The following is a 25,465-nucleotide window of genomic DNA, read 5'->3' as shown; positions in this document are numbered from 1 at the left end:
TTAGGAGAGGCATTTCAACTTTCTGGAATGGGGAACGAACTGCAAATGCCAGGAAACCAGGCAATGATTGGTAGTTGGGGGGAAGGGGTGGGGGCTGGCCAGAAGGAGTGTGGCTGTCTGGGAACTCCAGAAGGCCAGATTATTTATACTTACAAAGAAATGATTTATATAAAAGTCCGACAAGGATATACAGGGCTCCTTCACACAGAGCTTTTATCCTGATTGCCCACTCACAGAGGTTTGCAGGTCCTTTTCATGATGTCATTAACCTCCAGAAAACATTCAGAGGTATTTCCTGGTTATTCCGTCCCAAAAAGATCCAAAACTAATGAACGAGCAAAGGGCTGGATGCGCCTGATCTCGCCTGATCTTGGAAGCTAAGCCCTGGTTAGTACTTGGATGGGAGACCGCCTGGGAATCAGGCTTCCTGCACTGAGCAGGGGGTTGGACTCGATGGTCTTGCAGGCCCCTTCCAGCCCTACGATTCTATTATCTTTTTAAACTAGGAATGTTACATGATTAAAACACCCACTAGATGGCACTATTTCATTGACTTCTATGGAACCTAGAAAATTAAAAGCTTCCCCTCTCCTTGGCAATCACGTGGTCGCTGTCTGGGAGCCTGTGATAAATGCAGAAAGGCTCCAGAGCGGGAGGACTGCGGGGGGTTTCTTTAGCGTAAAGGCAGCCACAGTGGGGGGAAAGGAGAGAATCATCGTTTGGTACCATACCTTGCAGCTGCAGAGGCTGCCCTGCAGTGAGCTGGCGAAGCTGACTATGAGACAGAGTAAATTTGTTCCCCTGGAACTGCAGCGTCACTGGAGTCTCTGGCTGAGCAATTCTGCCCTGTGCTCCTGCAATGGAAGCCAGCTGGGCTATTTTTACTACTTCGCCACCTGCGGGAGGGGGACAGAAGTGCACATTAAAGGCAGGCTGCCTTCCAGAGATCCCGCCTTTCCTCTTGTTTCGGTTAGTAAAACGGATGCTGAATCTGCCCCCCCCCTCCCCCATGCAGAAATATATGTAGTGCAGAGGGGGGGAAAGTGTCATATAAAAGTTCCACAGGTACTGCTTTTATACAGGTGATGGACAAATGGGTTTTGTTCTATTCATTTAAATGTAGAACATTTGGTGAAGGGGGGGAAAGGGAGGGAGGGAAAAGTTATCTTTCCACTTTTATAGGCGACAAGAGTGACCTGAAAAAACTCATGTGACACTTCATAAACCAGAGAGTAGAAAGTCATTAAGGTCAGACCTCCACTGCCTTTTCAAAAGCAAAATGCAGGAAAGCTCAGGAGACGCCAAGATAGTTCAACACGGATTGCCAATTAATTTGTCATGTTTAGTGATTTACAGCTGAAGCAAGGGTTAATTTTGCTTTGTGTACTCCCCACCTGTAATCAAATAAATAATTTAAAAAGATAAATCATGGAGTTAACCATAGCAGCATTTATTTATTTTTTTCTAAATTTGCTGGGGCAGGATGTCCATTGAAAGTATTTTACAACCACTTTTCAAAATGTGACAAGTGTATTTCACATATGTCATCTGTTTACTTAAAAAGACACTTTGCTTGTCTTTAAAGAGGAGTTATAAACCGCCCTTTGAGTGTAAGCACAATGTTCAGGGTGGCTCACAAGAGCTGAAAAACAAACTACAAAATCATCCATAAACCAATTTCAGGTCAACTGGAAAAAAATATATTGACCACACATTTTCCAAATCTGAAGATGTTGATGCTTTAATGTACTGAAAAAGTTTTAAAAGAAAAGCTTGCCCAAATTTCTGGATTTGAGCCATGGAACTTTTAGCTTTTGCAAAGGCAGTTTATTCCCCCAAGGATTAAAACATTAGTACAACAGTGCTCAGTATTCTCTAGACATGCTAGGAGCCAGTGCACAAACAATCTGAAGCAAAACCACCTCTGCGTATTTCCCATCCGCCCTCCTCCTAAGCGCTGCAGTTCACCTCCAAGGAAGTCAAGAGAGAGGCCTTCTTAGCAGGATGAGGTTAGTGTTTTCAAAAAGAAAGACTCAAATTAGGAAGAGGAGAGAGCTTTAAAAAAAAAAAAGTTTCCAGGTCCAAAGGAAGTCTGGCCAGTGGAGGAAACATGCAGAAATGAGGAGATTAAGTTGACACCGCTAATGTTATGTCCACAGCGATTATCGATTGGTTTTTCTTATCCAAATTTTGGACCTTTTTTTTGGCCCTTGGTCAAATACGCAAAGTAAAATAGGGAGCAAGGCTACTCAGAAGAACGATGGAGGAAGGGGAAGGAGGGGGAACCAAACCAAGCCATCACAACAAAATCATTCTGTACACATTGTTTAGGGTGCCTAATAACTTAACCTCAGGGAAGTTGGAGAAAATAAAACATAAATCAAAAGGTGGGAGAAACCTGGAAAGGGGAGTGGGGGGGGGGCACTTACTAGGCAACCGTGCCTGAGCCTGAGAGGTTAATACCAGCCTCTGAGGCAGCACACTCTGTTGGATGGTGTGTGGGGGGACCTGTGGCTGGGCCTGGCCTAGCTGTAAGGCCTGCGCAGTGCTCTGACCCCGCTGTTTCGCAGGATTGGCTGGGCTAGTTGCGGTGGCGAAGGTCACTGCCGGCTGCTGTCTCGGAGGAACACTGATGGAAGACTGAGTTGGCTGAAACTGTGGCGCTGCGGAGGAGACGGCGGCGGCTGCAATCAATAAGGTTGGGTTGTGCAAGCTGTTAGAGTCAGTCCTGTTTTTTGTAAGAGGTACAGCATTGGAGATTTTCATTTTTAAAAAAAGATCTTAAACGTTTCGTTCTAGGTACAGAAGTGTTGCAGAACCCCTCGTTTCCGCAGGCCATAGGATCCAACCGGAAGCTTAAATCTACCATGTCAAAGGGGTCAAAACCATGCGTTATCCGTTCGGTTTGTCTGCAAGCTACACGCACATACACACAGCTAAAGAGGGCACACGGCAGCAACAGGCAGAACACGTTTGCTGGCTGCTTGTTGGCTTCCAAAGCCGTTAGTGTTCTAGAACATGCGGTTCTCAAACTGCACCCAAGACAGGCCTCTCAGAGACAAGATCTAGTACAAAAATCAAAGAAAAGGTTGGAATATATGCCCACCCCTTCTTTGTAGCTAAGACGACAAAAAAAACAAAACTCATTGCCTTGAGGTGTTCACTTTCAGAAAAGGTGAAAACCATCGGAAAAGGCTTGTGGTACAGCCTTCCTGGGACAATACAGGTCACGAGATTGAATGCTCCCCCACTAGAAAAGTTCAGGAAAAAAAAACCCACCCAATAAAGTCTCACCCAGGACAATGAAGGGAGACACTCCTCCCACATCAAGGACTCCTTGCACAAGCACATCAGCAAACAGACTAGGCTAGAAGCCTCCTTATCTATGCTAGCTTTCCTCATGCAGGGAGTTTTTGAAGTGGCAAAGCATTCAAACATGCAGTTTTCTGCCTGTATCCTGAATTGGCGCTATAGCAGAGGGAGTGTTATCATATGTTGTTGGTGTTTTATTAGCGCTCAGAAGACTCCAATGGGGAAAAAAATAGAGGCTTAGAACAATCTTTGAGAGGAACTCATGGAAGATTCTGGAACTGTGTCCCCCCACCCCACTTTCCCTCGAAACAAAAAGTTGTGGGCACAGGCCTACTATGCACTATTTGTCTGAGGGGAAGAGAAGGAGAGAGCAGCACCCTGTCCCCTGACCCCATGAAGGCACCCACAAAAAAAGTGGTGCGATCAGGACAAGCTAACACTCCTCCTCAGGGAGGCTCACCTTACATTTTGAGAACCACAATTCTAAGCCACTTCAGGCAGCTAAACCGGCCTGTTCAAGATGAAGGCAGACTGGACCCATGCAGAGGTCAGCAGCTGGTGAAGCAAGCAAACACTTCACTGCTCACCTAGCTTGGAAATCCAACATTTTTTACCACCCACTTATATTTTTGGCAGCTTTTGAATGGCCTGGTTAAACATAGGTAAGAGTAGTGAGCAGAGTTCGAGGGGAAACAATGGCATGACCACCATGCCACGTGCTGAACTTTATGCATTCCTACTCAACTCACACCTTTAACGTGACAATTTAGTTGAAAGAACTGGCCATAGTTGAGATGGGCGGGGGGGGGGGGTTGATGTTGAGGAAATGTATGAATTCAATTTCAACAGGCTAGAATATCACATTCAGAAACTTAGAAGAAAACTAGAGTGACAATACCTTTCTTACCTTGATTTGCAGACACTGTAGTCATAGGCGACCTGCCTCGCACTTGTCCCTGTTGAGCCACCGTAGCTGTGGTCGCTGTGCGTTGCGCTTGAGCACTGGGAAAAGATGCTGTCCTCCCCTCCGGCTTCTGTCCATACTGAACGGGCTGGAACAACCTGAAGAAGGTATAGGTGCCATTATTGCCTCCTGCCATGCACAAATGAGGAGAATCAAACAAAATCTTCCTTTCTGTTACATTTTCAGGCACTGTTACATTTTTAAAGCACTTCCATAGCTTAAAAAAAAATGCAACATGAGGCATGGTTCTCACAGTAAATAGGGTTAGGTGATATGGTCTCAATACACAGAAGTCTGGTTCAGACATCACAGGCCCCAAATGGCAAACCATAGCTCAGAAACTCACTTTAAACTCTGGTTCCCATCCCTGGTTTGCAGTAACAATTGTTTGCCCTGTTTCAGACGTCATGGCAGAATGACGGTTATCCGTCAGAAATAGGGGGAGGGAGGAAGCAGGAGGAAGAGGGCATGAGCCAGTGGTGTGTCCCAATCAGCAACGTATGGTTTGCAATGCACTTCAAGCCATGGTTTTAAAACCCTGCTTTAGAAGCAATCCTGGTTAGAGGTAACAAGTGTCTCCCGGATTCAGAGGTCATAGCAAAACTACAGCTATATCAAGCCACAAGAAAGAGAAGGAAGGAGCACACAAGCCTGTGAGGGAAGAAGAACATGGGAAGCTGCCTTACCCAGGTCAAACCATTGGTCCATCTTAGGGATGTCAGAGGAATCCATCGGGGGGGGGGGGGGTGAAGCTCACCAAGCTTTAATCAGCTTGACCCCCTGGATTTCGGCTCTTTCTTGTGAGCTGGCCCAACTCGATCTGTGGATTTCCGGTTGTTATCGGGGGGGGGGGTGCATAAAGAGGCATTTATGCAAATTGCAGCTGTAATTTGCACAAATTTCATCTGGACTTTGCATGATTTGTGCACATTTCAGCTGGAATTTGCACAAATTGCTCTTTTACACATTTTTTTTTTTAAAAAAAAACATCCCCAGAGTTCCCGGATTTCAAGAAAAAACCCACAGCTCGGCTCACCAATGCTAGCTGAGTTTGGGATGCCATGGAAATCCAGTGAAGAGGGCTGGATTTCCTGGTGACAGGCATCCCTACTCTATCTGGCCCAGTAATGTGTACTCTGACTGGCAGCAGCAATCCAGGGTCTCATCTGCTACCTGATTCTTTTAACTGGAGATGCCAGGGATTGAACCTGGGACCTTCTGCATGCAAACCACGTGTTCTGCCACCGAGCCTGAGCATGTGGAGTATCCCAGTTGCCAAACCATGATTTGGTGAGTGCCCCCCCCCCCCATGTTGTCTGATTTGGGCCAGAGAATTTAGCCAAGGAATTTATTTCATTTCATTTCTACTTTTATTTCTACAGCATCATCTACATACAGGGCACATTAAAAGAGTGACACAAGACAGGCAAGCCAGAAGCTTACTATCCAAATTCTGCAGGGCAGAGGGAGGTGAGAAAATGGGAGTGGGGGGGGGGGGAGTTAAAGACTTGTGAATGAATATGAGTAAATACAGGCTCACAGTGGGATTTTTTTTTAAGAAAACATTATATGCATGCCCGTATATGCCAGGAATTCTTTTGTGTCAAGGGTCATTCAATCATGAGACTCTGCACCTACTATCGTAGAGTGGATGTGCAGATGCCCTTTATAAATGGGGCAAAACAACATCATCAAATTGCGATTGTGGGGCTGAAAAACAAACTATCCAACATAAAGTGACAGAGTATCAAAACCGAGCCCACAATGGAGACTTTGCTGATTTCCTGGCTGTGACAACTCAAGTAAAAAACTAAATCTGTAACCTAGACATAAGTTTGTAATATTCCTGTCTATATTTTATATTTTACATTTCGTATTTATTATGCTCTATGTTTTTATTGTAATGCGATGTAAATGTGCCACACGATAAATAATAACAGCTTTACTACTTCAGTGACAAACTAGGCCAAGTCGCACATGCTTAGGCTTCAAGTTTACTTGGGCACGAGGACAAGAGGGTTAACCCAAAGACTTCACAGAAGAGATGGATTTTGAAGGAAGGTCAATTTCACAATGGCTGCATTTGCATGGAATTGCAAGCCAGGATACTGGCTTACTGTGAACAAGCCACATGCTGGTGCATGCAGCCCGTTTGTTTCTGCTTGGCTCTTCCTGCTAAACAAGCCAGGAATGGTTTGCTTACAGCAGTCTTCCCCAATCAGATATTGGGGAAGATACCTTGGACTACAACTCCCAGCATCCCCAGCCAGATATCCATATATCTTGGACTACAACTCCCAGCATCCTCAGCCAGAATGCCAATGGCGGGAGTTGGGAGTGCTGCCCAAACCTTGGATCCTGGTTTGTCACTCTTAAGCCAGGATTTGTAAGCCAAGAACAAACCTTGGCTTATTATCTTGGCTTGTAAAGGGAGCAACAGGCCAGTTCCCTTTGGGTGACACACTAAGCAAAATCTGGGTGACACACTAAGCAAACAATTCCTGGTTTGTTAAGCTGCTTGTGCTAATGGGAGTAGCCGAGCGGGGGTGAACAGGCTGCGTGCACCACCATGAAGCTTTGCTCACAGTAAGCCAGGATTCGCTAGAACCCTGGCTTAATGTTCCAGGCGAACATGGTCAAACCCGTATTTTTCTCTTGATGCAAACATTACTTCCCTAACATCCTACTTCCACTTCAAAAAGGAGAGCAAAATTGTATTTCCTCTTCTAATTGTTAGCTGAAGGAGAGAAACAATATTGTTATTAAGCATGGCATACCTGCTTGGCTTGAGCTTTACTGGATTAGGCCTGGGAGGAGGCAGGGGAGAGGCAAAGATTTCTTCTATGAGCTTTCTGGTCACTTTTTGCTTGGGCAGCACTTGTGACTCATACCGAGTCATTTTATTCTCTATCCCAATCAAATCAAAGAGACTCAGGTCTGTAACCTAAGGGTGGGCATAGATAAATCTGGGAGTTAGCATTGCTCTTCCTGTTATTTTATAAGTTAATATTTATATAACACTGTTCGAGTAATAAGTACTCAAGAGCAGTTTACAAGCCAAAACAAGAGACAATAATTTAAATAATAAAAACACGGATTGTTTATTCAAAAGATTTTTAGGCCACCTGTCCAGACAAAGTCTTTTCAATGGCAAGCATCCAACATTACAGCCATAAAATTAATAAATCGACACACACACACACACTAAAAGTATCTGCAATGCACAGGAGTTCCGCGTTAGATAGCTCAATATGGAAAAACATCCCTGAGGTCCAAAAGGTTTGAGCGTCACAGAGCTAGAGCTCAAAATGCTGGGTGCAAGCTTTTGGGTCATGCAGGCCTCTTCCTTAGGCTGGATGGCTTTGATCTACAACCCTCATGCGAGCAATGAACTAGAGTTCTGCAACTGACGGACTTTGGGCCAAATCCAAGCCCTCAACAGGTACCTGGAGGCAAAGGGGGCAGTGGCTTCAGCCAGCTAGATTTGCCAGCCATCTGCTCTAGGCATAACCCTGCCTAGTCACAACAGACCTCCTGCTCAGCATGGCCTATAGAGTTATAACCACAGATGAGAACATCAGGATGAAAATGCTCTCATGCTCTCTCAAGAGGGGCATCTTACAAGTCCGCTGTTTAACTCACCTTCCACAGGTTGCGTTCAAGCGCTTTTAAGACCAGCGAAGCGGTTCTATATTGCAGTGCCTCCGAGACGTAAGAGGAACTGGAGAGCCGAGGATTTATCAGATCAGGGTGGTTACAGATCTTTTGCAGCTGCATCAAAACGTGAAGAACGCTGACAAAATGCCCGCTTTTAAGAGCATCTTGGGTCCTGCCGAGGTCGGAGAGGTGAGGTGGAGAGAAAAAGCAACACGTCAATTGAAAACAAGCTTCGCCAAAGCCCTGCGAAGTGTAATTCAGCTAGAATCAGTCTCTTACGGCTGAACTGCAAATTCTTAATTTATTATACTTGCCCTGGCACAGCTTATGTGAACCACATAGCGGTCTCCCATCAAGGCAAGGATTAGACCCACACCTGCTTAGCTTAAACAGTTCTGCAACATTGGGTAGCATCCAACTAAAGTTCTACTTAGAGTAGACCCATCAAAATGAATGGGACTTAAGTTACTCATGATTAACTTAAGCCCCATTCATTTAAATGGGTCTACTTTAAGTAGAACTTTAGTTGGATTCTATCCATTGGATACTCCCGAGATTCCGGAGGGAGGGGGTTTTTTTTAACACAGGGAAGCATTCAAAATTGCAAGCCCCCCCCCCGGCGCGATGAAGTTCGTTCTACTGCATATGTGGACCAGGCCTTGTATAATCCTTCTCTAAATCTAAAAGCTACATGTTAAAATTGCAGCTAGCTCTCTTCTTCTCTAGCAGCAATACAATGGGTTAAAGGAGAGTAGGGGATGCTATAGCAGCCAACACAGGGTGGATAGACATTGGACAGCCACCTGTCAGGGATGCTCTGACGTGGATTCCTGCATTGAGCAGGGGTTGGACTCGATGGTCTTACAGGCCCCTTCCAACCCTACTATTCTATGACATTGTCCAGTTGGATGCCAGAAGGTAGAAGGTTTGGTTCACTTTCTTTTGGAATGCCCATTCTATTTAGATTTGAGGATTCGGTACCTTGAACCCCTTACTGCTGGTTTTAGTGATAATTCCCTTCAAATAAAACCTAACTTTTATTGGCTGGGACAGATTATTTTGTGACATATCGCAGTGTTAAATTTGTTACGCCAGCTCTGGCAGAGGATGTTTTTTTGTTTCAACAGATGGTAACACAGGTCATTGAACTACTTTAATTCATTTAATAATGTTTAGCATACAAATCCGTCCTTAAAAGTTTGTTAAATAGTTTCTTATTTTCTTATCAATAAGCTCGGCTTGATTTCCTTGTATGTTGTACATTGATATTCTGTATTTTTCTTGTTTCTGTGTTTAGCCTGATGTATATGCAACAGCCTGGTTGGCTATCGAGCAATAACAGCGTAAGAAGAGCCTTATGGATCCATGCTGGATCAGACCAAGGGTCCAGCATAAACTGAACTGAACAGGTTAGTATGTGCATTAAGTGTAATCTGAACACAGGGAATTAAAACTTGGGAGCTCATACCCTGGCTGCAGTATGACATCTTCATACATCACTTTTTGTCTGTTTGAAAGCCGACACTTAAGCACATGCTCATATTTCTTCATCAACTGCTTTTCAACGTCTCTTTTCGATCTCCGCAAAATAAACGGCTGGATCATCTGGGGCAGGGGGAGGGGAAGAAAAGGGGAAAGAAAATCAAAGTTGACACTAATATCATCTCAGTTCAATAACGTTAAGAAAGTGAACCTGGGACAGCCACGCATGCAATTCACACACAAAGTAGGTGACTCACTCGGTGTAACCTGATGACAAGTTTATGACAGTAATCCTGATTCTCTTCATTGGCTGCTTTCACTGGGAAATCCAGGTATAGTTTGGAGATTCCTGGAATCAGGAAATGGACCATGGTCCACAATTCCATCAAGGTGTTGTGCAGAGGTGTATCGATTAGGAGTAAGCGGTGTTGGCTGTGAAGAGAGAGATTTAGCAGTTCAACATTCTATGAAGTATAGGCATCAGCAGATGTTTACTGCAGTACTTAATGTGAAAAGAAAACCAGTGAACAAAATCAGTAAGGGGGAACCCTCTACCACCACCCAACAGATGAAGAGGAAACGCATTCAGGCCCCAGTTAGACCAGGACTAGGTGATACATTTGCCGTGTGATTGTCTATCCTGAGCATGGTTTCCTTTTTGAAACAGCAGGTGCAAAGCGTCTGTGTGTGTGTGTGTGTGTGTGCGCGCGCGCGCGCACGCACGCGCGTGCATGTCCTGGTCCAGAGCACAGCACACCGGAAGGGGAGAGCTGACCCTTTCCCCCATGCCAAAAATCATACTCCCCAAGCTGCTATTAGCCCCTGAAGTTGCCATGCAACCTCCCTCCTCATGTGCTATGGTCTCGATCTGTATTGCCCACTCCCACCCCCTTGCCACAGCCACCCTGGAAGTCCACCGACCTTTCATCTACCATCCACCCCCTTTCAACCTGGAGATAGATTCCTGGCCCAGAACTAAGTTTGTGGGAGGTTAGCTCACACTACAAGAACCAATGAGCGAAACCAATGGAAAGTATTTGGTTGCCCCAAAAGCACATCAACACATTTCTCCATGCTTCAGACCTGCGGAGACTGAAAAGTGCTTCCCAGTGCTTCTCCGTCATGTTTTTGATCTGCTGCATCTCATCAACAACAAGGTACTTCCATCGCATCTTCATGAATGCTTGGTGGCCTTTGAAGAGCTGCTTGTAGGATGTGATGCACACGTTAAAACTGTTGGGTTCCGTCCACTCCTGAAAAAAGAAAATGTGATCATAAAGAAGCAGTCTATAGTTCAACAAAAGAGCGCAGAACTATTGGACAAAAGGTGGAACTCCTAGAGCCATTAAAAAATAAGGTGGTTTGTTTGTTTGTTTGTTTATATATTTCTATGCCGCCCAATAGCCAGACCTCTCTGGGCGGTTCACAAAAATTAAAACCACAAAGTGCAGCTTAAAACCATATATAACAGTACAAGCAGAATAAAACCCAGCAGCAATGCAGAGATTTAAAATACAGATTTAAAACACCAATACAGTTACATGCTGGGGTCAAGGGGGAAGAAGGGGTAAAAGCGGGGAGAAAATATTGCTCTCTTGGCTGCTATTTTTCCTATCTGAGGGACAATCTTCCAGACAACATTTGGGTATTGCCCCACACCATCCTTCCCAAACAACTGCTAAGCATGACTCTTGCCTCACTGGCACTTCATGTACACTTGCTAAATTACTAAGGTTTAGTTTCGTGCCCCAAGCAAGGCATTTAATGCACTGTTGGAAAGTCATAAATTTGTACATTTTTTTTACAATTTATACCAAGGACCCTCTGGATTCTAGAGCAGATTTTCTGCTGATTTTAATTATTGTATTCTGTTGTTTTCTTCCACGCCACCTTGAAGAAATGCTGCTTGTAAATAAATATCCATCAGCTCTAAATACCTCTTCCTTCCCACTCAATTTTGTATTGTTTATTTATTTAAAACATTTGTATCCCGCCCTATATCATTAATATCTCGGGGCGGCATACAGATAAAATCAATTTAAACAGTATAAAACAATAAAAAATTTAAACAGCTAAAAACATATTAAACCATTAAACATGCTAATACCAATTAAAATCTAAAACAATAAAACAGTTAAAACACAGTGTGCTCCTTTAGGGAATGCATTTAGGCTTCAAAGGCTTTGGGAAAAAGCCATTATTTTTACTTGGCGCCGGAATGAAACCAATGTACGCGCCAATATACAATTGTATATACAATATACAATATACAATGTACAATATACAATGTACGCACCAATGTACCTCAAGGGTAGGGCATTCCACAACCAGGCTCATTTAGGATCTGCAAGGTATGAGGGATTCTTGGAGCAGTTCCTACCCGCTGAACAGCAGCTTCTCCAGGCACCATCAAGCAAGCAGGATCTACTCAGGGGGAAAGGCCACAGACGGAAGAGCCTGGAACCTGGACTATGCCACCATCAACTGCTAGTGGCCAGGAACCACAGCCCTGATATATTGTGCCTTTGTTTCAGATGTTAACTGTTGAAAGGGCTGGATGCACCTGATCTCGTCAGCTAAGCAGGGTCAGCCCTGGTTAGTACTTCGATGGGAGACCACCTGGGAATTAGGCTTCCTGCACTGAGCAGGGGGTTGGATTCAATGGTGTTGTAGGCCCCTTCCAACCCTATGATTCTATGATCCTATGATTCTATGAAATCTGCAATGGGAGCTAACCTTGGGTGGAAAGTGGGGTGTAATTAGGTAATACAAATAATAAAACACAGGTGCAATTCTGCTCAACAGACAGACACGGAATGATTCAACAGCTATACAATACCGTACCTGTCTTTTTGCTCTGAGTTCTCGCTGGCTGCCTATATAGAGCAGGATTTTCAACCCAGGGCACCAACGCTTCAGTTCAAGCTCCCACTTCAGTATATTACAACTTCGAACGACAACAAGATGAGGACCCCAGTCACCTGCGAAGGAGCCAGAAGGAGCAGGAAGCTTGAGAGCTACTCACCTGGGGTGGCAGCTCTGAAATGCAAGCCCCCCGCTGGCCAGCCCCAATTTAAATAATCGGTAGCCACAGGTCCGGCTTACCCTCGTTACATGCCAGATGGGCAAAAAACGCAATGACTTGCACAGTTTTGCCAAGACCGGCCTCATCTGCCAAAATGCCGTTGAGATTCTTCTTGTACAACTTGGCTAGCCAGTCCAACCCAATCTTCTGATACTCTCGAAGGGAGCCGTACAAGAGCGGTGGAGTGTTGTATTTAACCTTCAACAAAAATACACACACACATTTCCGATCTGGATTTTCCTTCACGGGACAGTCAGCAGCTCTTGGCTAACATATGTGAAGTTTATTTCTATAGACCAATGCAAGAGTTCCCCACCGCCCCAACCAGTTCTATGAACTTATATTGGCTGCCAGCAGATATTAAAAGAAATCTCACATCGCTAGTCAGCAGAAGATAGAACGGAATAAAAGACGGATCAGAGCAGAAGGAATTGAAAAGAAGAGTACTGGTGAGGTTCTAGTTTTGTAAAAGTGCACAAAGACTAAAAGGAAGTGCAAGGTAAAATAGCTTGAGCAATCAAAGAGGTTGTGAAGAGAAAAAAACCAAGCTCTGTCTCGGACAAAGGCAGAGGAAGAACTGGGAAGAGCAGCCAAGGTCACCAGGACCAAGGCAAAAGATCCTGGTCACATAATCCCTGCCTTCCTATGGGCAGTGGAGAGACTTGAGCCATTGTGGACACCTCCTCACATCAAACAAGGAGCTACGAATTCCTAGGACTGCAGGGAAGAGGGCAGGATAACTACAGCAGCACTGGCGTTACGGTTGCAATCCTACACTTCCTTATTTGGGAGTAAGTTCTACTGAACAGAGTGGGAGATGCTTACAAAGAAACATGCATAGGATTACACTCTAAGTCTGCCCTGGAGACCTCTCTGCATAGTCAACTGTGTGTCGCAAGAGAAATGGAAAATACTGACCGCAGTTGTGATCCGGGCACTGCCTTTTGGCAAGAGTGCTTCTGCTGCAGCCGCCACTTCTGCTATGTCCCTCCCGTGTTTCTTGAGAGGAACTGCTCTCTCTGCGCCTTTATACTGATCAATGCTGAGGAGGGAGTCGATCAGAATAACATCCTTCTGAAGGAGTTCCTTTTCAGCTATGTGGTCTTCCATTTCTGATCAAACAATACATCAGACAATCAACTCTGCACAGGCAGGAGCTTCTAAGTAATATCTGCCGCATGAAACTATTTCTGCAAAGGCTAAAAACCAAGACAGTGACTCCAGATGCGACCGAGATCATGAACAGCCTGCAGGCCTGGTAACCTAGATGGTGTACTGCCCCAGCCTGCAGGTTTTGAGGAGGCAAAGTAATGCCTTCCCACTGTAGCACAGCATAATGTAGAGTCAGGCTTGGATTCAAATCCCTGTTCAGCCACTGGGCTCACTATGCAGCCTTGAGCAAGCTAGTCCATCTCAGCCCAGGCTACCTCTTATGACTGCTGCAAGGCTACACCACCAGCATGCTCCTGGTGGTTCCACGTGGCCCTATGTCCCAACTGGAGTCCACCAGGAGAAGAGCCTTCAGCGTGGTGGCCCCCTTCCTGTGGCCCCCTTCCTGTTTAGAGGTCAGGCAGGTACCAATGTTGCAATGCTTCCAGTGCCTCCTGAAAACATTATTTCAGGAAGCCTTTCTTGAGTAACTGGCCGCAGTTTTTATCAGAGCTCAGTTTATCAGAACTGTTTCTTTTTTTTTAAATAGTAATTATTTTAACATGGTTTTTATTATTTTATTCTATCTGCAGTTCATGGCTTCAAAATCTTTGGATGTGGAACGGTATACAAATATTGCAAATAAATTATTTAATTTATTGGGACCAAGTTACTTGAAGGACCGCCTTCACCCATATCAGCCTACCCGCACTTAAAGATCAGAAAGAGGGGCCTGTCTCATCTGCCCACCCATGAGAGCAGTTAAGTGGGTGACCGCATATGAGAGGGCCTTCTCCGCAGTGGCCCCACACCTTTGGAACGAGTTGCCATCGGAGGTCCTCCCTGCTCCATCATTGCGGGGTTTTAAGAAGACCTTGAAAACATTATTTTACCATGGCCTTCTCTTGATGTGATTGCTGTTGTTGCTGTTTTTGCTGTTGGTTTTATTGTCTGCTTTTATCGCTATTTTATTGTGTTTATGTTTTTATCACTTTTAATATTTTAACTGCTTTTATGTATTTTATTGCTGTGAGCTGCTGTGGGAGGGCTTCTACCCTGAAAGGTGGCCAAGAAATTTTAAAAATAAATACAAATAGATCAATAAAAATAAATCAATAAAACCACCACTCTTTAGAACCACAGGTGCAGAATCTCAAATCCTGCCCTCCAGAGGCCCAAGGTGACCCTCCAGGATTCCCCAGGGGACCATGGCTTCACGCTCTTTCTCCCAACCACCAATCATTTCATTGGGTTTTGTTCATTTTCCCCGCATTCCAAAAAGTGGAAATGCCTCTCCCAAATCAAAACAAACAGCAATCTTTGGGAAGGAAGTATGAATGCAGAACACTGCAGCTCTCCCTCAAATGTAAGCGCCTTCCTAAAAGCATTCTCTAACGAGCCACCAACAAAAGATACCTTCCTCACTTGTCTCTTCTTCCGGCTTCGGCTGGGGCCAGTGAAAATTCTCCATGAAGGCACCTTCGTACATCTTCAGCAAATCATCCAAAGGCAGCTCAGCTGAACACAGTTGAAAACAAGAAGAGTTATCAGGTCATGGCCTTGATTCAGTACCAAACCAGAGGAAGATGGAAACCATTTTACAGGGGATGTGACGTTTTAACAAGGAGGCTTTCACATCAACATCCAGACTTTCCATGTACACAACTACGATATTTCATGGGAAAAGAGAGCAGTTCCATTTTGGAAGGTATAAAGTCTCTGGCACAGACAACATCTTCTCGTCCATGCATGCAAGCTCCAATTTAACGAAGACCTCAAATGAGATTAGGTCCGCAGGCTCAACACGGAGCAGAGTGTCTGCAGGCACGACCCAGGGGGAGGAGCAGGAGGAAGGGAAAGAGAAGTGGTATCATTAGTGGCCTCTGACCAGAGAGAAGGGGGCTACACTCACCCTCCTTCCAGACTGCTTCTTCTCAACCAAATGGATAGTCTGAGGAAGACTGGGCCAGTCCTTTCCTGACACCCAGCTCCCCCTTTACCTCCTGCTGAACTGGTAAACCCAGGCAATTTAATTGCCTAAATCAAGAGCAAAACTGACAGTAGCCTTTAATTGGAACTCTCTAATCATTGGCGTTCTTTAATAATGACCTTCTCAGGAAGAAAAATCAAGTGCTTAATTATCTCTGTAGCTGTTTACAGTAGGGTATTTTCATTACATCAGAATTAGCACATTCTCTCTTTGGTAACAACACTATTTCTTGTCCTGCTTATGGTTCATATATCAATGTGCTCCCATGTTGATTCCAAATTAAACTTATACATTGTATACTTATACAATGTGCTTATACTAACAGGTCCTACCATGAAGGTGCAGAAACTGAGGCCTAGGAGCCAAATTTGGCCCTCCTGGGAGCCAAATCCAGCCCTCAGGCTGAAAGAGGTTCAAACAGGCTCCTTGCAAGATCACAAAACTCCTTCCTCAGCTGGCAACATCAGTGGCCAGCCAGGAGAGCATCTATGGGGAGAACACCCAATCTCCACAAGCGCCGATCACGGCATATTTATTTCTGCCATATTCCGACGTACGAATTAGAAAGCATTTTAAACACTGAATGGAGCCCACAGCATTGACACAGCATGCCGATAATTCAGCACAGTCCAGCATGCTGAGCTCTCCAAATAAATAAAAAGCCCATGTGAACAAGAACATCAGTGATACTGAGACTAAGAGCCGAGTGAAAGAAAACAAAAACCCAGGGAAAAGGCATCTGTTCAAATCTGATATGGATAAGCTGTGCAGATTCTTTCGGGCTCACCTTCTTTGGCCAAAGTGGACAGCTCAGTTTGATGATTGACACTGCCTTCTTTAGCTTCCTGCTCTTCGATGGTTTCTTCTTCATCTTCAACTAGACCAAAACAGAAATCCCATAGATCACACTGAGGGTAGGAAACCACATGATGCTGCCAGAATATTCTGACAGTTTAATATATTGCTGGTTTCTGCCAGCCCCGGTAAAAAGAACTAAAAATCAATAGATTTAAAAACACAGATGCTAGTATACGTTCACCTAAATTCTACTAACATCAATGGTACCTGTAAGTGTTGTTGGCCTGATTGTCGAGGCCTTCAGTATTGGCCCTTGGCCAGGTGTCAATGCAGGTAGCTTACCAGGAATAACTCCTTCTCAGGAGTGGTGCCTCTTTGATTGAACTCCCTCCCACAGTCATTCCTCAGGCACCTACTTTGCTCATCTTTTCAGCGTCAGTTTTAAAAAATGGTTCTAATAACTCAAGCATGTAGTAGCATTTGATCTACTTCTGTCATGTATTAGTAATACCTATATACCACTTAATATAATAACATCTCTAAGCAGTTTAATGGTCCTTCCTTCCCTCTCTTTTTCTTGGCTGCTGCATTCTGCTTTCAAGTTTTACCAACTGTTTGGGGTTTTCTGGAATGGTTTTTTTCACTGTGATATTCTTTTAAAGTGTTGTGAGCCAAAGGACAGGAATCTAAATATTTTTAAAATGTTGTAAGATCCAAGAACGCTGATAAAGGTAAGGGACATTCCAAGTCATGCGAAGCCGGGTCCATTCATTAGTATATACTAATAGCAAACTCATTTATCCAAGTGCTGGGCTTTATGTAGTCCAAATGGCAACTCTATGCACATGAGGGAGGTATCAGAAGGCTCAGGAGAACCCCAAGGTTTGCAAAAGTACAAAACCTATTGGGATTTTGTACCACGGGGGGGGGGGGGGGGGGAGAGAACCAGAACAACCCAGTAAGGAATGAGAATGCCCGTGTGTTTTCCTGACCACTAGCATTGCCAGCTACCCTTAGTTATTTTTATACAGTATTTTATTGTTTTATTACTGTTTTATCAATTAGTTTTCTCGTATGTGAGCATGATTTTATTTAGTTAACCACTTTGGGTTTTAAAAAAATGAAAAGTGTCAAATAAATTTTCTGAAAAAAAGAAATACATAAATAAATAATAGGAAATATAAGGAAGGGGGAATGGAATGGAGTATCCTGAACAGGAGCCGTCCACACTGCAACACTTTGTTGCAGGTCCTGCTTGAGCTATCATATTTACAGAGAAGTGGGTGAGGCTGGCAGCGGGGATTAAGCAGCAGAGTTGCCGACTGCAAGTGACCAACCTTCATCATCGGTCAACGACGTGCTTGCCTTTCTCTTTCTCCCAGATGACCATGAACTCTGAAAAGAAAATACATAAAAGTATTTCAAATCTGTGCTAAGACCACTCTGGTGTCTTCTTCGGCAAAAGTATTTGTGGCTTCCACCCCCGAAAAAACCCAGTAACCCTTGGAGGAGAACATCTACCAACACTTCAATTAAACAATGAGGGTCCCTACGATTTAAAGTCAAAATGCCGACCTCTGTCACTGTTAAATTCAAAGGGGACAGAGAATGAGACCAACAACCCAGCCATGTTGCCCATCGGTCACTCTAATGAAAGCCTCAGCCCGTAAAGCAGGTAAAACCCGAGGCGTAGGACTGACAACTGGAAAAATTAGGAGTACCCTCGGTGGAGCTCAATCCTCTTGTGTAAATTCCATTTCACAATCTATGATCAAACTTGTGGGGGCCTAACCAAGCTGTTAAAATGACTGAGAGCAGTGTTAGGACAGAGAAGGGCAACGTTTCCCCATATAGGCCCTTTCCCTGAAAATGATACCTTTCACCAACCTCCCCTGCCATGCATTGATGTCTGTTTGAGTAGCAAAGGGCCTGGCAAATCAAACTCAGGCTTATGGAAGTGTGAGCAGTTGCTGGTGGGGGAGAAGAGGAATGGCGTGTTTTCATGAAATCCACCTCCAGATTTTGTGTAAATCTCAAGTGCCCAAGGAAGCAAGGTGCAATCTCCTGCACCCACATCCCCATTACTGGAACATGGCCAGTTGTATATCCACCTATGTTAGGAGGAGGGATGACAACTCAGTGGCAGGGGCACCTCCTTTGCATGCAGAAGGTCCCAGGCTCTACGCCTGGCATGTTCCGCTAAAAGGATCGGGTAGCAGAAAATGGGAAAGACCTCTGCTCAAGACCATGGCAAGCTGCTGCAGCCAGAGCAGGTGTCAGGAGCGCCCTAGCTGCCTCTTGCAGTCCCCTCCAACAGCCAACTCAGGACACAGACGACGAGGATTCTTTGCAAGGCTTTACTCTTTTATTACTTTATGACTCTTACAGATGCTAAGCACTAGCAACTATCTGAAAGACCGTATTCTCCCTTATGAGCCTACTTGTACCCTGAGAACTTCAGGGGAAGCCCTTCTCGCCATCCCGCCATCATCACAGGCACGCCTGGTGGGAACGCGGGAGAGGGCCTTCTCAGTGGCTGCCCCAAGGCTCTGGAACTCCCTTCCCAGGGAGGCGAGAGTGGCACCCTCCTTGATATGTTTTTGCAGGCATGTAAAAACTTTTTTGTTCCAGCAGGCCTTTGGGGATAACTAGTCTGGACCTGGGAAAATGCGACGTATGGATACCATTTTTGTTGTTCTGGTTGTCTTTTAATGTTTTAATATCTTTACAATTTTAATATTGATGATTTAATCATATTTTTAACTTTTATACAGTTGTATTTATATTTCTATTTATAGGTTTTAATTGTAGCAGTTTTAACGTTGTAAGGCCGCCTTGAGTCCCAGTATTGGGAAAAAGGCGGGATATAAATAAATATAATAATAACAACAACAACAACTATGCAAGGAACTGCACTGGGGTAGATAGCAGAGTAGCCTAAGCTCCAGGTAAGGCAGTTGATCCCCATTTGAAGGAGAACCGCGGGAAGACCCTGAACTTATGGGCTAGGGAGAGATCTTCCCTCTTACCCTTGGGTCCTCGGGACGCGACCATTGTTTTAGCGCCAAATGAGCGGAGCGCCTCCTTTCGGCGCCCTCCATTGGTCGCCACTCCCTGCGTCTGCGCCGAGCATCCGGCAAGCCCCCCTCCAGCACCCTCTCACTGCCAAGGTCACTATCTATCCCAGGAATGCTGGCAGGAGGAATCTCTGCCAGTTACTGTGCCTGTGAGAGACGAGTGAGCTCCTCTCCCACGGATTGCTATTCCTCCTCAGAACTGCTCTGGGGCTCTATGGGGTCAGTGTCCACCCTGACAGCAGGTAGTATTGGGCTAGATGGACAAATAGTTTGTCCTGGTAGAAGACACTGTCCCACTGTCACCAACACCCAACTCAAAGTGCCTTGCTGACAAAACTAGGTGCTGATCAGGGCTCTACTCTTATAACAGCACTTAAAATTATCTCCTTCCTGAACGATCCCAAACCTCCAGAGGATAAAATATGGAGCTGGTGAAGTGTGAGTATGCATCCCTTTTCCAATAACCAGAAAATATAGAATAAAGACAGAATTAACGGAGGGGGAAGGAGGGGGGAAGACCCTCACCAAGTCGGTTTCTTTTTCCAGCAGAATATCTTCTAAATATCTTGTATCTTTACCTGTAATAGTAATAGGTGTTATGCAACTTTTAAGTCACTCCACATTCTCTGCAAATATTAACATTCAAATTCACCCAGAAATAAGAAAATAAATCCAGCAAGAAGCCAATGTTGCATATTCATGCACAGTGAGCAGGGCTCGGTTAAGATCTGGCTTGATCAGAGTAAGCCAGAATTTGTTTTTTAAATAGAAAATCTGGCTTTAAATGTGTGAACCAGGCCAATATTAAAACCAAATACCTAAAAATAATTTAAAGATGTCTATAACTTGAAATTTAAGAGGAACACTTCTTCTTGTCCATCTTGTCATTTCTTTTAAATAAAAAACCTTTAATTAAAAAACAGACAGCAGCAAAGTTAAAATAATAATGTACATATAGCACGAAGGGCAACCAGATATGGAATCACAGCATCATAGAATAGTAGAGTTGGAAGGGGCCTATAAGAACATCGAGTCCAACCCCTGCTCAACAAAGGAATCCAAGTCAAAGCATCCCTGACAGGTGGCTGTCCAGATTCATCTTGAATGCCTCCGGTGTGGGAGCCCACCACCTCCCTAGGTAATTCGTTCCATTGCTGTATTGCTCTAAGAACACAGAATCATAGAACAGTAGGGTTGGAAGGAGCCTATAAGACCATTGGGTACAACCCCCTGCTCCATGCAGGAATCCAAGTCAAAGCATCCCTGACAGAAGGCTGTCCAGCCTCCTCTTGAATGCCTCCAGTGTGGGAGAGCCCACCACTTCCCTAGGGAATTGGTTCCATGGTTGTACTGCTCTAATTGTCCATTGCTCTATGGTGGCCATTTATTTTAGCCACCACTAAATGCCCTGCAGAACATAAAGTTCTTTACTGCCTTTGTTGTTATAGTACAGTCATTATCAGCTGACGCTGAACAATTGAGCAAGAACACACATCCTGCAATTATGAAGGGGCCTCATTTGCAGAAAGCAATATAAAACAGGGAAGAATTACCTTTCTTTGAATGCCTCTTTAAATTTAACGCTTTCCTCCTTTTCTCTTGAAATTCAATCTGCAGTTTTATTTCCACAACCTAAAGGATATATCAAAGAAGGCAGCATGAATAAGAGAGACAGACACATAAGTTAACATTTAAGACCTTAAGGGTGCAATCCCATGCATGCTTAGACAGAAAAAAGTCCTACATCTCCCAGCATTCTCAAGAGTTGTAGGACTTTTTTCTGTCGAAACATGCATAGGATTGTGACCTACATTTTCTTGTCATGGTTTTACCCAAAGCCTAGCCTTACAGCACTGTATGTTCAAAGCGCAAGTACAGCTCTGAAAATGGGAAGCCATGGACAGAGCATCCTTGAGCATGTGCAGCATGCTCTTCCCTCAACACTGAGCAAGGGAACCACAACCAGAACTCACATGTCTGGTTAATTATTATAATATTTATAGCATGCCCCTCCATCAAAACTCAAGGAGGAAATGATAATATATAATAAAAGTATAAATCAGTAATCATAATACATATTGTCTTTGTTCACACAGAATAAGCCACAATTCCAGAGAATCCTGGTTTACAATTCCTGGCTTGTAAGGGCAGCAACAAGCTAGGCACCCGGTTCAAATGACACACTAAACATACCCTTCCTGGCTTGTTTAGCCATTGCAGTAGTGTGGAGGAGGAATGTGGGAATGAGAGGGCTGCATGTACAAGGGTGCAGCTGGTTCACAATAAGCCAAGATGCTCTGGAATCCTGGTTTAACAGTCTGCACAAACACATCAAATAAACATAACTTAAAACCATTACAAACAGGCGAGAGGTGCCTGGAAGCAAGTTGGAACTCCGGCACCTTCCATTTAAGAAACTGGGTAGCTGCTTACCGAATGGACAACCCTTTGTTCTGACACATCACAAAACATGGCACGCAATGCAATCCTTGGCATGTCTACTCAGAAGTAAATGCCACTGAGTTCAAGTCGACTTCCTGCCAGGTAAGCGCATTTACGATGGGAGCCCGGTTCCTATTCCTGTTTGAAGACCAGAGTGATTGCTGATTGGCAAAGGAAGGGAAAGGAACGCTCTACCTGTTCAATATTAGACCAGAAATATTCTATTTCTCTTGCAATTGTCGCAGCAATGCGCCTCAGCTTGTTCTGTTCCTCCTTCTTGGTCAGCTCTGCGTTAAGCTTCTTTTCTTCATGGTAGCGAGCCACAGTCCGAACCATCTAAGAAAAAATAAAATCAGGTCACCAGGCAGTGAAAGACATTTCTTCCACCTCAATGCAGTTCTGGCTTTTACAGCTGTTATTTGTTTGGTCATTTTAGCAAGTCTAATACCATATACTAGGTCAGACTACTTGTCCATCTATCCTAAGATTATCTACTCCAACAGCCTTGAACCTCTTTTGGCCCAAGTGCCAAATTCTCGGGGGCGGCAATCCATTGGCGGAAGGGGCTAAAGACAAAAGGGGGCAGGACCAAAGGCAAAGTGGGAGGGGCCAAAATACCAAATGTACCAGCATGTTTTAGCTTAAAGCTCTTAGTGCCAGTAACTTAGCTTTGGAGACACATATATTAACCTTTTAGAACAGGAGGGAAATGGCACAAAAGCCGGGAAACCACGCAAGATCAGTGGCTGGGGGAAAGGAGGTGGTGCTATCTGGGGAACTCCGGAGGGCCAGATTTGGCCTCTGGGCCTGAGATTGTGCACTCCTGGCCTATACCCTGACAGGCGGCAGCTCTCCAGGGCTGCCCTGATAATGTGATTGAGAGAGAGCATAAATTTTAATAATAAAATTAATAAGTCTGATTGTGGACTCCAGCCCAGTGCTTCTCAAACATTTCAAAGCAGGACCTATCTGTCAACTCACTCAGCCTTTCACTTGTAAACTCCACTTTTCAAGCCCTGCTTTTCTTGCTCTATAACAGAAAACTCAAGAATATCCCATCAGTAGTTAAGACTGAACAAGTTTCTTAAGATTGTATTGTTAATGTTAATATAAGTTTATACAGACAGTATGTATTTGAATACAATTCAAACATGACCGTTAGCAAGGGTGGGCAACGTGTGGTCCTCTAGATGTTCTGACCTACAACTCCCATGATCCTTCACCACTGGCTATGCTGGCAAGGGCTGATGGGAGTTGTAGGCCAAAACATCTGGAGGGCCATAAGTACCCACCCCTGACCTATAGGGAGGGAGGGAGCCAGTGAGCCTGTCTCTTTAAGAGACCACACAACAGTCATGGTTTGCAGTCAGCCCAAAGAATAAAAATCCCTGGAATTTTTTTTAAAAAACCACAGATTGTGACTCACCCAGGAACTATTAGGGCACCCTGTTTAAGAAGCACTGCTCTGGTCCATGAAAGTGTATACCATAATTAATGGCTTAGTTTAGACATACACATACGTGGCTTATTTTCTCATGTTATCCCTTCCCACTTTGGTATATTGTGATTCAACACTTCCTGGGCTAATTAACTGGGCTCCATTACATCCAGGCTGGGAAACTATGGTTGCCAGGGTCAAAAGAGGGCCATGGTTAGAAGCTGTGTTTCCGATTTCAGCTTGTTCCGCTCCTGCTAGCCATAGTTTCCCAATCTGGATGCAATGGGAAGCTCTGGTTAATTAACCCAGGAAGAGTTGAATCATGACGGGCAGAGGAGGGAAGCAGCAGCAGGAGAACAAAGCACCCAGGCACAAGGTTCGTGCCTATCTCCACGCAATGCCTCTCCTTACTCATAAGGAAAGAAATGTTTTCAGGTTGTATGGAATAAGGAGATGTGCACTTGGATTCAGTCTGTAATAAGCAAGCATATGTATTTGTAAGTCAAGCTACGCATATGTTCTGTAGCTAGGGAGCCTCACTGCTCGATGGCACCAGTTTTATTACCAAGTCTGATCACTTGCAAGGTACTCAATTTCTGAGGCAAGAGGCCCACCCCCAGGACACAGAAGGGCCATCCCTGTGCTACACTGCCAAGACAGCATGCAGGACGTGCTCCCAGACCTTCTTAGCAGTGGCCATCTTCCACCTCCTTTCTTGAGCAAAGTCCGTTGCCATCCACTGCATTTCCTCCAGGAGATAATCCCACTGGGATTTGGGTCTGGGGGCCTCTTGAAGTTTGGGCAGCCGCCTCAGAGACCACAACCCTTCCTTCCTCAGCTCTGCTATTCGTTGGTGGACTTGGTTTTCCTTTTTGAAGCGAGCAAGGAAACAAACAAAAATTCTCGTTGGAAACAAATTGCACTTTTAGAAGGCTGAAGAAAACATCACCGTTGACAGGTTAAAACATAATTCAGCTATCAGAAGCTATGATGGATTGCTCACTGTTACAAGACATACTTAAAAAGAGAAAGAAAATGAAGCTTCCAAGAACCATACACGGCTTAAGAGCGGAGCTTTGATCAAGACATAACAAGACAGGAAGCAAAGGAGAGGCTGTTCCCACCCCATTCCAATCCCACACACACAAGTTCAGGAGCTAGCTGGGGTCCTATATTCTAATAACAAGCTCATTCTCTCAGTGTGGATCCTGGTGTAGCAAAACAGCACTGTCTGTGCACAAGCAGGAGATATCTGCACACTTGGAGGAACTCCCAAGATTTGCAGGGTTACAAAAAATCTTTTAAAAAAATCCCAAGGGACAACCCCTACGCCTCCCCCAAAATGCTGTGAGGACTAAGCAACACAGAATGTTTGGGCGGGGGGCAGGGGAACCAAAAAAAGTGGGAGATCAGAGGAATGGAATGGAGTGAAAGAAGGAATGTCTGGCTAGAACCCTGAATGTGCTCTACATTTCAACATTTTGTTGTAGGCCTCACCTGCAGATTCTGCCCTTCAGTTCACATAAAACTCACAGGGTGGTTGACAATAATAATTTAAAAAATAGAATGAAAACATCTCATCTCAATATAAAACTACAGATAGCAGAAGATTGAGAGCAAATAAAAGTTAAATTAAAAGTCCTGGAGAAATAAGTTGATATTGGAAGTACAAAACACTCAGTGCCAGGCCCTCTATATCTGGGAAGTGGGGAGGCCTCCAACCAGCCCTGTAAGTGTGCAAACTTCATGAAAGAGAGATGGAGACTTCAAAATATCAACAGTTTATTTAAGCCTCCACTGGAAGACAGAGAAAGGCAGGCAAACTGACTGAGACTTCTGGGTTTATAAATAAAACATGGGAAGTCTAATTCAAAGTGATTCATTGCGGAGGAAAAGCAATGACCGACCTTGACGCCAGCTTCTAACCTAATTTGGGGTACACAAATCAGCTTCCAAATCACATCTTAAAACTGCAGACCTTGAGTTCACAAGGAGCAATCCAACAAATTTGCCTTGGCACACCCCACATGTGCCAAAACATACTTTATTATATTTCTTGTTGAGACCAAGT

At 44.5% G+C, this 25,465-nt stretch overlaps 1 protein-coding gene across 13 annotated transcripts in view; it reads right to left on the bottom strand.

Moving 5' to 3' along the window:
* The window catches only part of EP400 (E1A binding protein p400), an 87,855-nt gene that overhangs the window by 42,884 nt on the left and 19,506 nt on the right, over window positions 1-25,465 (bottom strand). For 8 of the 13 annotated variants that reach the window (XM_084819514.1, XM_084819515.1, XM_084819517.1 and 5 more), the window contains 18 exons: window positions 24,077-24,262; window positions 22,152-22,292; window positions 21,068-21,146; window positions 20,040-20,092; window positions 17,775-17,832; window positions 16,427-16,516; window positions 15,066-15,167; window positions 13,419-13,612; window positions 12,521-12,698; window positions 12,260-12,396; window positions 10,499-10,668; window positions 9,673-9,847; window positions 9,402-9,538; window positions 7,919-8,105; window positions 7,054-7,220; window positions 4,211-4,374; window positions 2,430-2,684; window positions 732-896 (listed from right to left, as the gene is read on the bottom strand). In XM_084819514.1, coding sequence (XP_084675640.1) covers window positions 732-896; window positions 2,430-2,684; window positions 4,211-4,374; window positions 7,054-7,220; window positions 7,919-8,105; window positions 9,402-9,538; window positions 9,673-9,847; window positions 10,499-10,668; window positions 12,260-12,396; window positions 12,521-12,698; window positions 13,419-13,612; window positions 15,066-15,167; window positions 16,427-16,516; window positions 17,775-17,832; window positions 20,040-20,092; window positions 21,068-21,146; window positions 22,152-22,292; window positions 24,077-24,262 — 2,638 coding nt within the window. The remainder of the gene's footprint in view (window positions 1-731; window positions 897-2,429; window positions 2,685-4,210; window positions 4,375-7,053; window positions 7,221-7,918; window positions 8,106-9,401; window positions 9,539-9,672; window positions 9,848-10,498; window positions 10,669-12,259; window positions 12,397-12,520; window positions 12,699-13,418; window positions 13,613-15,065; window positions 15,168-16,426; window positions 16,517-17,774; window positions 17,833-20,039; window positions 20,093-21,067; window positions 21,147-22,151; window positions 22,293-24,076; window positions 24,263-25,465) is intronic. The other 5 variants (XM_084819521.1, XM_084819525.1, XM_084819527.1 and 2 more) reach the window with 3 other exon arrangements.

Source organism: Heloderma suspectum, chromosome 13 (genome assembly GCF_057233095.1).
Source record: "Heloderma suspectum isolate Gila_16-S chromosome 13, 16-S_ref, whole genome shotgun sequence".
NCBI lineage: Eukaryota > Metazoa > Chordata > Lepidosauria > Squamata > Helodermatidae > Heloderma > Heloderma suspectum.
This window is presented reverse-complemented; position numbering and strand designations above follow the sequence as displayed.